This window comes from Crinia signifera, chromosome 2 (assembly GCF_055691185.1).
Source record: "Crinia signifera chromosome 2, ASM5569118v1, whole genome shotgun sequence".
Classification (NCBI taxonomy): Eukaryota; Metazoa; Chordata; class Amphibia; order Anura; family Myobatrachidae; genus Crinia; species Crinia signifera.
The window spans coordinates 243,484,849-243,500,124 of record NC_139218.1 but is presented as its reverse complement, the minus strand read 5'-3'; the positions used below and the strand labels follow the sequence as shown (position 1 = coordinate 243,500,124).

The window sequence follows — 15,276 nt, the reverse complement described above, 5'->3', positions numbered from 1 at the left end:
AGGTAGAGTAATAATTCAATCACATTTATTAAAAATACAAATGTATGACATTAACAAATTCATATTCTTGTGAACCGCAAGGAAACGACCCGACGCGTTTCGTCTCCGAAGAGACTTCCTCAGGGGTACACGGTAGAATGCGGTATGTTGTAAAAACAATCTTTAAAAATTCTTTGTAAGAATCAAACAGAGTTCGGAAAGGACTTTGTAAAATTCCAATGTAGACAGGCCTTCAATAAGGGCCCTTTTGGCAGAATAGGGCGCTTGAAAAAAGGGGGAGGAGTGTACCAGAATTTGGTGAGCACAACTGAACTCTCCTGCACCTTTTCCAGAATATATATATATATATATACACACACACACACACACCACAAATATCAAAAAGTACCTCCCTACCTTTTCCAATTTGGGTGGGACAGTCTTATTTGAGGGGTATTTGGGACAGTCTTATTTGAGGGGTATTTCTAGCAAGATCAAGACATTCATCCCGATTTTGGAGGAGGGAAGTAAGGCTGGGATGAACTCCCCATGACTGAAGATCTATTTTTTCTTTGTAAATGTTCACTATTATACAGACATGACTACAATAAGCCACTGCCATGCCCTAGCCTGGTTTTACATTTAATATTGTGGATTTTTCAGATGTGTTTGCCATGTAAAAATTCTGCAAATTATGGATTTGAGGGGCAGATAAAACCTTTATTCTTTGTTTTCACTGACAAATTGTCAAAATTACAATACAGACTATGAAGAAAAAAGATTTCTGCAGAAGCACTTCTGACCTTTATGGGCATCTTTGGTGAGGAAGCCTAATAGGTACAGTAGTTACTAACCAATAAAAAGCAGATCTTTATGTCACTTGCCCAGTAGAACACAGCACCACCTGAGTATGATGCTAGGTTTCATTTTCAAGACCCATTGTGAAAGCTCTGTATTGTGAGAGCTTTCAAACAGTTGTTTTAAATAACCCACTAAGTGCCCAGATCTATTCATCTATGGCCCACGGTAAGCCTGTAAATAGGCCTGAGAGGCACACTTAAGGCTGGATTTCTGCCTGCACCCTTCTGAGATGCAAGCAGAAATATGTATTAACTATTACTTCCAGCGCTAGTTGAAGCGCTGCGATTTCATAGCTCCGGGTAGTACTTTTTTTTTAATAAGGCACCACAAGTCATTTGCAGAGCAGTACATATAACACACATTAGAACAATACAGGGTATACAATACAGCGAAGATGTAGGGGAGTTGCCCGCATGCTATCATGGGCAGGTATAGGTACAGTAAATAAAACACAGGTGAGAAGACATGCAGGTATAGATGGTAGGTGAGTACTAAGGGTACATAACTAAAGAGCTATGGCTAACACGCATTAGCTGTGGGAAATAACTGAGTAGTTCCTGACACTTAACCTGAGTGCTAAATCCCTGCGGTAAGTCCTGTGGTTCCACATTTGCCTCCTTGTCCAAAAAGTTGCAGGAGAAGCTTTAGCTGCTTGTAATAGGTAAAGGAATGTTTTTTTTTTTTTTGTTTTTAAACATACTTTATTTGCAATAGATAGTTTGCAATAGATAGTGTAGTTAATATTGAAGAACTTTTATTACCTTCTTGTTTCATATCTTGAAATTTCAGATTTGGAGTTTAGTGGTTATGTAAGGAGTATAATATAGACAAGCTTTGCATGCCAGTCAAAAAAGTAAAATTAAAAAATTTATTGTTTGAACTGCACTGCAACATAAAATGAACTAAATGCTATATTAGGGAATAATACATTCCTGCACTCACCTTCTTCCGCTGGTAGTTCTGTTAATCACCCAATCCATTGATTCGACATGAAAAAGAAGAAACAGAGGGGAGAAAAAAATAAACTGTAAGTTAGGGGTATGATATAAAATATATATATATATATATATTTTTTTATTGAATGATATAACCAGTGCTGGAAGTGCAAGAAATATAGAACTTACAGTAAACTTTACCTGATAATCCTAAATTTGGAGTAACAGGGATTCGTTCCAACATCCCAGTCAGCCCGTGCACACTGGAGCGATGTGAATGAAGGACTGAATGATCACAGTTCCGTCCTCCATTAACATGCATGGTGTCACTAGCAATACACTAGGTCTAGATTGCACCACATCAAACCACGTAGTAGCAAGTGACTGCAGTAGCACACATATCGTGCACACACACTGAGCGATGAATGTGATGTGGTGGTCTGATTTGTCCGAGCAGTGTGTACCCGGCTTTACAAACTCTATACATATGCTGCCATTGCAGGAGAAAAAATATTCATCAGTCATGCGGTCAACTGTCATAATTTGGATTTGACTAGATAAGACTCAGTTGGAATGTACAGTACATGTTTAGTTTCACGGCGGCAGCACGATACGCTCTAGCTTGAATATTGGCAGCTTGCCAGACTGCCTTAAGCTACGCTAGCAGCGTAGCGACGGTTTGAATTCTGGCAGCTTGCCAGCTGCCTAGCCACCTTACTTTATCAGGCTACTTGGTTAGTTTCAGGGCGGCATCGCGTGGCGCCTTACGCTGACTTCTCCGTGGCAGGCCAGCGCTGCTACTCCTAACCTCCTGTCAAGTGAGCGCCTCTTACAGCGCTTGTGGGGGTATGAAAAGATTGGTAGGACGCGCACCGCTGAGGATGCCACGCTTGGGATGGCGTGGATGGTGGGGGTATGAAATGGAGGCATTTGCCAGTATGTAACATGGAGCACTGGCAAATGGCTCTATCATTGCGCATCAGATGCAGGAGAGTCTCATTGCTTGAGCATCTGAGGTGCTCCTACGTATCACACACATGGAGCTGCTGCTGCTGCTGGAGCGTCTGAGACGCTCCTACGTAACACAAAGATGGAGCGCCTCTCCGCCGGCGCCCTCATGATCCCCTCTCCACAGGAGAGAGGATATCATGCGGGCACAGCGCTGTGTGAGAGGCGCTCACTTGACAGGAGGTTAGGGGTAGCAGCGCTGAGCTGCCACGGAGAAGTCCGTGTATGGCGGCATGCGATGCCGCCCTGAAACTATTTAAGGAGCCTGATAATGTAAGGCGGCTAGGCAGCTGGCAAGCTGCTAGAATTCAAACAGTCGCTACGCTACAAGCGTAGCTTAAGGCAGTCTAGCTTTAAATATTGGCAGCTTGCCAGAGCGTCTCGTGCTGCCGCCGTGAAACTAAACAAGTACCGAATGTACTTTAAAGCCTCTAACTTTAAACATTGATACTTAATGACCATGTTTAAAGTAATAATGCTGACATGGTAAAAAAAAAGGCTTCTTATGACATTACAACTGTGTCAGCATTGCCTCATCTACATAATCTTGTCAACAATTTGACAGTTGACTAACTACTATCCCCTATTGCAATGTCTGTTTAGAATTTACAGTGTACAAATGTTCACTTTTAGTTACTCAATTTTCATTTAAACAATGCTCTATTTATTGAAACATAAGATGAATTGGCTCTTTCCAGTGAACACAAATGTTGTCAGAAGTTCTTTATAAGACAGATTATGGGGGGTATTCAATGTCCGACAGGGGAAATAGTGCCAGTCACCTATTCAATGCTGCCATTTCCAACAGCATTGAAGGAGGATTTCGACAAAACAGATCAGACTTTGAAACCAGTCAGATCTGTTTTGTCGGAAACGGCCAAGAATGGTTGAATTCACAGCTGTTTCTTGACAATCCACAGTCGTTTTCGCCACTCGACAGGCAGAACATTGATACCTGCCTATCGAGTTGCAGGCGAGCTGGACGGCCCAGGATTCCGACTGTCGGAAATTTTCGATAGCCAGAATCCCACATTGAATACCCCCTATGCAGTATGTCATACTAGTAAGGCTAGCCAGAATTACTTTCTAAGGATGCATAAATATATTGGACATCATATACTATGTCATGGTCATTGTGGATCCGACCGTCCAAAAATTTCTGAGAGTCAGATAGATTGAAAGACCCAAAACTCTTTTTGTCTAAAAGGGATGAGATTTCCAAATGTTGTAAATATCAGCACACATTTTATTAATTAACAATTTCTTATATAGCGCACACATATTCCGCAACGCTTTACAGAGTATAGTTGAACATTCACATCAGTCCCTGCCCCATTGGAGCTTACAGTCTATATTCCCTATTACATGTACACACACAGACATTCTCGGGTTAATTTTTTGGGAGCCAATTAGCCTACCAGTATATTTTTGGATTGTGGGAGGAAACCGGAGTACCCGGAGCAAACCCACGCAAGCACGGGGAGAATATACAAACTCTGCACAGTTAGAGCCACACATCGAAAACCCCCTAAACCCAAAAATGTTTTCTAGACAAGCAGGGGAAGGATATTCAGATAACGTAAATGGAGAAATGGTTTGATGTCACCATCTGATCTACAGTGACTGGTTCATGTTTATGGTCTCTGATGTCTGTAGTTTTGCCGCATTACAACTATACCACACCACTGGAATTACACATAGAAATAAAATAAGAAAGTTTACCAAGTTAAAAATGGGTTAATTTTGGACTAAGCAATTTAAGCTTAGTAAAATATGTAGTTAGCAAAAGTGGTTATTATAATTTTGGTTTAAATTAAGATCTATAGAAAGAAAAAACAAATTAATTAAAATCATCATATGCAACATTTTATCCTCATTTTAATATCCTTACATAGTATAACATAGTAGGTAAGGCTGAAAAAAGACTTGCGTCCATCTAGTTCAACCTGGTATAGATATCCATTGCTGATTTGGTTGGTTCTGGTATTTTACAGACAAATTATATTTCTTATTTGTACCCATGGATGTTTTTCTCCAGTAAATGTTTGTCCAACTTTGCCTTGAACGCATTTAATGAGCCAGCCGTTACCACCTCTCTGGGAAGAGAGTTCCAGAGTTTGACTGTTCTGACCGTAAAGAAATTCTTTCTACTAGCTGAATGAAATCTTTTTTCTTCTAATCTATACTCATGCCCTCGCGTCCTAGATTCCTTTCTAGTAGAAAATAGGGTGTGTGACAGTTCCTTATATTGGCCCTTGATATACTTGTACATGTTGAGCATGTCCCCCCCAGTCACGTCTGTCTGAACAAGGTATTCTTGCAAACCACTGGACGAATTGTTATGCACTTTTCAGCAGACGGCCTAATTGACTATTGACCTAATCCATATATAAATCGGTAAGCATGATGAGCATTTTGTAAGGAACAACTCTATGTTGCCATGCCCCGCTTACTGTGTAAGTTCCACTGTAGGCTTACTGATGGCATTACAAATTAAGTTATTCCTGCATTCAGATTCCCCACAGGTACACTTCCCTAAGCTCTGTAACACGCTTTAATATACGCCATCTCCACGATGTCATACATTGCCGCATTATTTTGGCCTACCTTACCTCCTCCCTATACAAACAATAGGCGAACGTATTGAGGGCCACCACTGACAGGAAAATGCCCAGGGGCTGCACCACACGCTCCAAGTGACTGGACAAAAGCTCTGAATGGGTGTGGGAACCAACACAATTCTCTCAAGACTCCAGAACATGGACACCCTCACAACACTGCAGGACCCCCGCTGGGCCTGATGCTCACAAAACTGCATGACACCAGACAGAGCCTTAGAGCGCTCCAGGGGAACACACTGGACTGCAGGTGCCCTTACACATACCTTGAGGCAACTATGTACCCGTACGAAGCATAGGTGGGTTGCTACTACTTTTTAAAAATAGATTGGGGATAAAGGCACAAAAAATATGGAAATAAAGTGTTTGTACTTCTATCTGGTCACACACGAGGAAGGGAGAAAAAATAAAAACTATATATATCAGGGGTCCTCAAACAATTTTGCTCTGGAAACCCCATCAGACAAGAAAAAAATAATTACAGGACCCCAGCAAGTTTTCAGACTCCTTGAATCGCTGACTGAGATTAGAAAAGTCATCAGCCTGATGGTCAGCAACAAGGAGTCGTGACCCCATGCTGAGAAGGTCAGGACCCACAGTTTGAGAACCGCTGCTATACATAATAAAATAGTTTTCATGACAAGCCGTGTACATTCTACAAGCTATAATTCCAGCATTCCCACAATATCCTGATTACAACTGAAAGATCTCATACAGGAATGACTACATTCTTCTGCTCAACTTATTCACAGAAATGATTCATGACACTTTCAATTCTGACACTTCTCCATAAACTTGTTAGTACAATGCTAAAAATAACAAATATTTATTTTATTTCAGCTGTAAAATTTGATTGTAACTACTATATCTGTCAATACTCGTGATGAAATTCACCAGGGTAGAACCTACAGTATATGCAGCACTTATACATATGTCACAGACACGGAATATCTACTAGAAGTGGAAACTTGCAGTAGAAGTGAGCTGGTCAAATAGAATACTGGATTTCCAGAGCTTTAAGTTATCGTGTCATGTATGACAATCTGTCCATCATTACAGTTCCCTTATCACACAATATATAATAAGAAAATAATAATATGAAAACAAAGAAAAAAATCATCTCTATTCAAATGTCTTACAGAAAATAACCAGCTGCATTGTTTAAAGAAAAATGTAACCTAGGTTTTCAAGCAGTTGACTTTTTGTACCTTAAGAATTGTCAACCTAATTTACATCTACCATATGGTCGGGACGTAAACACTATCTATAGTCTGAAAAAACCCACACTCAAAGCACTTTAAATTTGCATTTACCACAAAATACAGTACCCTGGCACCTGGTTATATACAAGTAAATATTAATGGTCAAATGTCATCAATTATGGCATACAAAGCTACAGTAACGAATAATCTAAGGCAATAAATAAAATAATTAAGAACAAACCCACTGAACATGTAGTATTATTCCTAAAAATAAGAAGTGTTTAATGTCTTTTTAGATGGTCACATCTACTTTCGCTACGGGACACCAACGGGATTATCTGGTGTTCTCCAAACAAAAATACACTAGAACAGAGGTGGCCAAACTGGTCCTCGAGATCTACCAACGGTCCACATTTTCCATGTTACCTAGCTGGTGCACAGCTGTAGTCATTACTAACTGTCACATTTAAAAACATGCTGCATTCATTTCTAGTATAGATCCACAGGTTGCTTGGAAAACATGCACCGTTGGTAGATCTTGAGGAAAGGTTTGGCCACCCTTGCACTAGAACAAGTTAAATACAGTAGACATATATGCTCTTTAACGGCAAAACTTGAAAGCACATAGCAGAAGTGGTATTTCATACAGTACAGTATGAACAGTCAATGTGTTCTCAACTCTGATACTGAATGAAGAAATGTTCAGTTACTTGATACATAAAGATCTAAAACTAAGTGGCGAGAGATTACAACTTAGCAAATTAGCTGCTGATATTTTACATGCTGCATTTGAGAAAGTTAGTCAAGAGCTGATTGACTGGTAAAAATGCCCCTAAATTTACAACGGGTCTCCAAAATTTGCATACATATTATACATATATACACAATAAGATGTACATTATTTCCTCTGAAACACTGCAATCAATTAGTTATGAGATTTTATTGTGAATATAACCACAACAAAGGAGAGGAACAGACGTGTCCTCATGCATTGATGCTGCATTTACACCACTTTCTGACAGTCATTAGTCAGACGTCGGAATCCCGACTGCACAGCGTGGTAAGCGCAATGAAGCCCCTTGCGGGCTCGCTGCGCTCGCCACGCTGCGGGTACGGTGGCAAGCTGCGCTTGCCACCTATTTTATTCTCCCTCTATGGGGGTCGTGGACCCCCACGAGGGAGAAGTCGGGATTCCGACGTCGGAGGAATGACTGTCGGAATCCCGACTGTTGGGGAGCCGTCCGGCACCCTTTCTGCACACCAGGTCCCGTGAGACTATTATCCAGGTATATATTTTTTCACTGGAAAATACATCTTTGTTGCACTGCTAGAACACACCACTACAATGCGCCGATTAATCTGATATATGACACTTCTATATCTGTGAGCGGTTGGCTCACTCATGCCAGCCATATGGTGCTGCATAGCTTGTTGAGGCTAGAGGTATGTGGACACCTCTGTAGAGTGAGGATAAGGAGTATGGACTTGAAAAATATTATTTGCTGTAAACAAACTCAGACATTCTAAGAAACAAATGAGAAGATAAAATTGTCAAATTGGTGTGATATGGGTGGCATCCTGTATACAGTTTATGTGCAAGGTGTTTTTTTGGGGTGCATGGTACTGGGAAACCATGCAACCAAAACGTAATGACAGAATGCCCCCCCCTATGTACGGTTATACCACCTCATTCCAGGAGACATTTTTTTTTGTAACGATAAGCAAAGCCTAGGCCTCAGTGGTCAAGAAAGGGCCCAGTTTTCTAGAACCTGTTTTTCTTGACAAACTGATTGCTGAAGGAGTCCAAGGCTGTATATTACATATGGCCCCTTTTATCAGGCACTTACGCAAAGGTGAGGCAGGAACAATATATCTTGCAGGAAATGTTCATGCAATGCCTCCCTTACTAGGTTTCTGCTGGAAATACAGGTGGAGTATCCCTTATCCAAATTATTCTGAAAACCATACATTCCAGAAAGTGAAAAAAAAAAAAGCTAAAAGCACTATGCAAGAAAATGATGCTTGCCATTCAAATTCAGTATATACAATTGCCCACTACCTAAAATGGAGTTTTACTATGCAGTTCCCACCGCTTTTTTATCACATATCCGGCAAATCAATAGAGTTTTTCCAAATAAAAAAACAGCACCAAATCCTGAATAGCCTTTCTTGAAAAAGTGCATTTGAGCACAAAACGCGTTGAAGAGGCTTGTCCGTGGATCCCCTGTGTGTTTCCCCACCTCAGCAGGAACGCTCCGGTCCATTGGAGCTGAAACTGCACACGCCGCTCACCGAGTGACATCATCAGCATGGACAAACCAGTAGAGGACCGGAACAGCATATTCAAACAACCGCCGCACAGAGTCCCAAGTCTGCAGCCAACACTCCGGTCAGTGGAGACAGGGAAAGCACAGCCCCCCGCCCCGCCCCCCCCCCCCCCAGACTTTATCACACATTTTTTTTCTCAAGGTGTTTTTTTTCCTTTCTTTATCTTCTTTACTTCTCTCCTCTTTCTTTTAATTACATTAGTGCTCATCTTTACCTTATATTCAAATTCAGTATCTGAGATAGCACACAAACTTTGTTTCATGTTTATAATAAAATATATTTGTGTGTATTGCATGTGTTTCTACAACATAAATGCAAGATACTCAAGATACATCATTGAAGTATAAACATATTCTGAAATATGGATTATTCCGTATTTCAGAATATTTTTATACTTTTTTTTTTAAAGCCCTTCAATAAAAAGACTTTTAGACTTAAATAATGCTTATAAAAAGGCGACCACTACTTTCAAAATTAGAGCATTATGTAGCTACTGTTTATTGGAAAGAGCTCCTGAGCTTTATTAAATCCAGGTCCAGTCACTAACCTTGTCAAACACAAGTTGTTCCAGAGATAAGACACACCTGCTGGATAGTGAGCATGGGAAAAAAAAAAAATCAGCATGACAACATTTTGTATGGAACAGAACATAATTAATCTTTTAATATAGCATTAAAAAGAAAGCCAAAGTAAATGAGATGCTATGGCAGTCTTAAAAATCTAATTCTATACAGCCAATTAGCAATCATCAGAATACTAGGTATTCAAACATTCAAAGTCCAGATACATGTTTATCTCTCATAATTTAAGTTATGCAGCTTAGGAGACATTGCGAAAGTCCCTGATTGGGATGAAACCCGTTTGGGACAGCCACCAACCCTACACACTGGTAATGTTTATTGCTCTTCATCCAGTGTTTTCTCTGATATTAATCTTTATCTAACAGTTAGCTCTGTAATAAAACCACACTTTTTACTGACAAGCTAGTCCCCAGCCCTCTTTACTTAATATCCTCTTCATGCCCACTCACTTCCACTGCAGGGATCACCAACCAACAAGTTGTGTATGCAGATTTACCAGCACCATATGGTAAGATCATCCATCTAAGACACCAGCCCGTTCCTGATGTAAGGGACATCTATGCCGAACTCCCAGCCTCAAGTCAGCCAGATCTGAGTGCCACCTCTCCATTGGACAGTTTCACCCTCCATTATTGACAACTATTGACATTGGACATCATCTACAACACCCAGCCCAGTTATTGCTCCCTGTAACATTACTCTTAGCCCAGTTTCATTTGAAACTGATAGACACTATTACATTGACGGATGTAACCCCAGAGCGCCAGCACTTACCCTTTTGTTTTTCTGCTATTTCTAGGGGAATCAGGACTGACCCCCTCAGTGCAGGCTGCTAAGGGTTAACCCTCAGAGTGCTGTGTAATCATCAATTGTTTAGCTTAGGAGCATTGTCTCAAACAGTAGTAGTGTATGTGTGTGTGTGTGTGTATACATGTGACAGGGAATATAGGGGTCGATGTAGGAAAAAGCATTATTGGGCAAAAGCGTTCTGTGCGCTGAAACAGTTTCTCCACATCTATTAAAGTGGGGATCTGTGTTAAATGACAGGAGCACTATGTGTTCCTGTCATTACCGGCGCTGCCATCTGTAAGATAGCACGCCGACGTGACACCCAAGGGTTGCATTATTAACTTTTCTGATGCCTACAGCAATCAATTTCTTCAGCTGTCATTACCCAATCACCACAGCAAGGACAGTTCTGTTCCTGGCTGCAGCACTGCACATGATATCTGGTGACAGTATGAAACTCTCACATACCCACATTAAGGCGGCCATGTAGTGAGACACAGAGCATTAGCACGAATTAGACTGATGCAATGTGCTCTCTAGTGGGGATTACCGAAGTGGTAAGTCTTCACTTCCCCACTCCGGCAAACTAAATTTTAATACATTTCATTTTTGGTTCCTGCTTGGGATTTTTCGGTAAAGAGGCAAAGCAGAAAGTGTTATAGCAGCACAATCTCTGCACTAGAACACATTTTCCCCATAAACTCCTGAACACATCAGGAACATTAAAAAAGGTTTTGCTGATCATCCATTTTTGCTATATTTCAAAGAATTCCACGATTTTTCCACCAAGTCCCTTACTGGGTTTTGGGGACAAAAACAGGTTAAACCTAATTGGCGATACAACAATAGATATACCCTTTTACCTAAAAATAGAAATATGATGGATTTTTTATTTCAATTAATTATCTCCGCATGGCTTGAACCACTAGCTTGAATCAAAATGGTTTCTTTGATTGCTTTGTAAATAATTACAATTATTGTTACTGTACTTTTTTGTATTTTTTTGTATGAATCCACTTCGATCAAGTTTTCAATAAATCTTAACGTTTCTGTCCTTAATGACAGTTTTCAAGCTTGAAAACACCAAGGCTGCTTCTCAGGTGACCTATTCGATTTTAAACTGATTGTATATACCTGCATATTGAATTTTATTGAGACCACTTCCTCTCCTTTCATGAATATCATTCCACCTGTGAGGACGGGTTATATGGGAATGTGGAGTGGAGGAGTTCCTAAAGAAACCGTCTTACCACACCTTTTATTTGAGTAAGTACGGAATGCTTCTGATTCAGTGGAAAACATTTCCCTTGGTACATATTGTGATCGGATACCTATCCGATACCATGGTTGACCACTAAGACAATCAAAAACAAACCTTTATAGGCACATCTTTACTCATTCTAGAGTGAGTCGGGTGCACCTTTCTTGGTCTAAGCAGATCATCATGCTAACCCCTGTTTCTTGTTATGTTCTATACATATTGTGCATTTATTCTTCCATATTTTATGTGCTGAACACGGCAAGTGATTTAACACATTTGCACGATCTATATCGCATATATTCCATGACAACAGAATCCAGCGCCATTAATACCATTTTTGTTCAGGAGTTCATGCTAGTGAGGGCGATCTGTGGTCCTCCCATTTGTGCTGTGCCTTGGGACTATTTCGTCTTTTTTGTTTTACACCTTCCCCATAGTTTGTAAGCTCCAATGGAGCAAGGACTAATGTGAAGGACTAAGGGCGGGATGTTCTAACATCTGCTGCCCATCCCCCCCCCCCCCCTTCGCCGGCCACCGCATTCTTAATAAGCACATATGCAATTATTAACGCAAGGGACAGCTCTTGCGATAAGAGCTGTCCCTTGCGTTGCGGTGCCGGCACTGGACGTCCGGGTCAGAGACCCTTGAGTCCGTCTGCGCATGCGCAGAGTGACGGGGATGCCGGAGGGCATGCTGGGAGGGACCCGTGACTGATCCCTTACAATAGCGCTGTGGTAAGAAGCCCATAGGCTTCAACAGGTAATCGCCAGCTTTTGCTGGCAATTCTCTCTGCAGCGCTGCCACTGCGGAGGGGCAATAGAGCATACAGAAATGCGGTAAAAACCCAGATAACGGGGTTTTTACCACATTTCTGCTTTAGAGAATCTCCCCCTAAATATTCTCTGTATTCTATGTAAATCACTTAATAAAAAAATAAAACAATTAGCAGGCTTATCTCCATTTGGTAAACTTAACTTAACTATAAGCATAACTTACCTGGGTGCTACATGGGCAGAATAGTGAGTGTTACAATATTTGTAAAAGGTATACATACAAGCCATTTTACTAACATCAGAACAGAGCATTTGGCATGTTTGTCACACATTACTGCTGTTTATTCGTACATCCGCCGATTCACTAGACAGGTATTTTTCCTGGACACCTTCCAGCAAAGCCATTGTATTATCTTAGGAAAGTTTCTTCAAACAATGCGATGTCACAAAAGGATATGGATTTAGCAGTACTTGGTTATGTGAACTTTCTGTTTAACTCTCACAAAATTAATACTTGCAAAGTACTTGAAACGTCAAGCAGTCAGGGTACAATACCATGTGAGGCAGTGTACACACATACAACAAAAAGTGGCTAAAATAATGAATGGAAGAGGCCAAGCCAAAAAAGAATAAAATAATAAATAGGAATATATTTGATTGTATTTTGACGTTTCGTGTAACAAAATTAGCAATTATTTTTAGTAAATAAAATATGTTTACAGACATTTATGAAATCAGTAGTACAACATTAAATTTGTCGGAGGCGTGCTGGAAACTGAACAAATGAGGGGAGACCCAGGATTCCAGGAACAGAAGTTCTGAATGAATAAGCTTCTCTTCAATTTGCTGCCAGACTCCCAGTGCAGAGCTTTGTTTCATGTCAGAAATATACAAGGGAACGTATTGTTACAGGGGAAGAGTGGTCGTGTTGTTATAGTGGGGAGATGTACTATATAGCAGATCAAGTAATTACATACCCTCCCCAAAATTGAAAGCTGCTGCACTCCAACACCACTGGGCTCTGCTAGTGTTGCATTGGGGGGTAGGTTTTATTAAGCTCGGTGAAGTGATAAAGTGTCTGGTTTTTATCACTGATCAATAAGGCACCAGGAAATTTCTAGGAAGAGAGAAAAGGACAGGAAGGGGGAGCCCAATAGTGCAATATCGTTTTTACTTTAAAACATAAATATAAAACAAGTGAACACTCTATGTACACAACTCGTACCGTGTTACTCGTCTGGAGTGGACTGGCTACCACTAGATTCAAAACATTTCCACTGGCAAAACAGCAAACACAGTATCTCTGTCACCGCTACAGTGTGGTTGAACTCACGGGACCTTCTGCTGACAGGTTCGGGAAACGCCAGCGTATCGGGCCGCTGCAGGTTAGCGTTGTTAGGCTGATAGCATGTGCTGGATACCAGGGGCTTGGGTCATGTCACGTTGGCCACGCCCCTACTCATTTCGTCAGAGACTTCCACTGACTAAGTCTCTAACGAAACGCGTAGGGGCGTGGCCAACGTGACGCTAACCTGCAGCAGCCGGAGACGCCGGCGTTCCCCGAGCCTGTCAGCAGAAGGTCCCGTGAGTTCAACCACACTGTAGCGGTGACAGAGATAGTGTGTTTACGGTTTTGCCAGTGGAAATGTTTTGAATCTAGTGGTAGCCAGTCCACTCCAGACGAGTAACTTGGTACGAGTTGTGTACATAGAGTGTTCACTTGTTTTATATTTAGTTCAGGAGGAACACACAAAATACAAATTTGAAAAAAAGATCAGCAAGAAGAAAATTTTTTTTTAATAAAAGCACCTGAATTACTTCACCACGGTGACAAGATTCTATGTACACCATACTTACAAACCAGTAGATGACTGTAAGTTATGCCATGTGCATTGAAAGTATATATATAGAAGCTGTCCAAATGGTAAATATTATAAACAGGAACCAAGGCAACGACTGCAACAGGAAACAAGGGCATGCTCCCAACAGAAACTGTGTGGTAACTCACACACGTGTGAAATAGAAGGTTTCCTCTTCATTTCTATCTCGACAGAGACTTTAAAGCTTGTAAAGGCAGAAGCAAAGATAAAAGAAATTGAACAACTTATGTAGAAATGTTTGAGGAAGCCGCTGTGCAGTGCATCTAACAGATAACCCGGCATAATGCTAACGAATGGAAAATGCTGCAACCAATTGTTGTACATTCTATTTTTGCCAATTTCATCTTAAGTCTATTGAATTTATTTGAGAACATGGAATTTATAGTATGACATTCCAATGGCTTTGTCTGTATAAAATATATATATTATATATTATAAATTGCAAAGCTGAAGCACCCCGGCAGTAGAGAAGATATTTTTCAAAAGAGTTTCCAAACGCTGAGCCTGTAATGCCGCCTCCCAAAACGCTGGACCAGTGCACAAATCTGGTTCAGCAGCCGTCCAATGAAAGATGCCCCTGGTGCCCCCGCCGGGCGACTTAGCCACGGACCCGGACGCTAGCCGCGTGCAGCTGCGGCGGGTCCCCAGTGCCGATGCGCTGGTGGCCGGGGGCAGTGACGCACACCGCAGCAGGCAGAGTCCTGCACCCACCCGGAGGCTTCCCACGGCGCAGGCAGTCAGCGGGGATCCTGACTGCCTGTGTCTGCTACTTATTTAAATAAAAAACGTAAAAAATAAATACCTGAGCCCCCTTATAGGAAGGAGACCCAGGGAACCGACTCCTCTGGGCACTTTAGTAAGACTGGGGTCAGAGGAGAGGTAGGGGGGGAGGAGCCATGCTACTAACAAAGTTCTTAAAGTGACGACTCCTCACAGCATGTACACAAACCCCAGCGTAGAGACTTCAGTGTCCCCTATGGCATGCTGGAGAAAGGGGGGTACTCAATCCGGGATTCTGACTGTGGAAAACCCCAGGCTGTTCTCGTACGGTCAGACAGTAA

The 15,276-nt window shown here is 41.4% G+C and overlaps 1 protein-coding gene across 2 annotated transcripts in view; it reads right to left on the bottom strand.

The window, feature by feature from the left end:
- The window catches only part of ATP2A3 (ATPase sarcoplasmic/endoplasmic reticulum Ca2+ transporting 3), a 128,757-nt gene that overhangs the window by 77,574 nt on the left and 35,907 nt on the right, over nt 1-15,276 (bottom strand). For both annotated transcript variants that reach the window (XM_083174137.1, XM_083174138.1), the window contains exon 2: nt 1,783-1,800. In XM_083174137.1, coding sequence (XP_083030263.1) covers nt 1,783-1,800 — 18 coding nt within the window. The remainder of the gene's footprint in view (nt 1-1,782; nt 1,801-15,276) is intronic.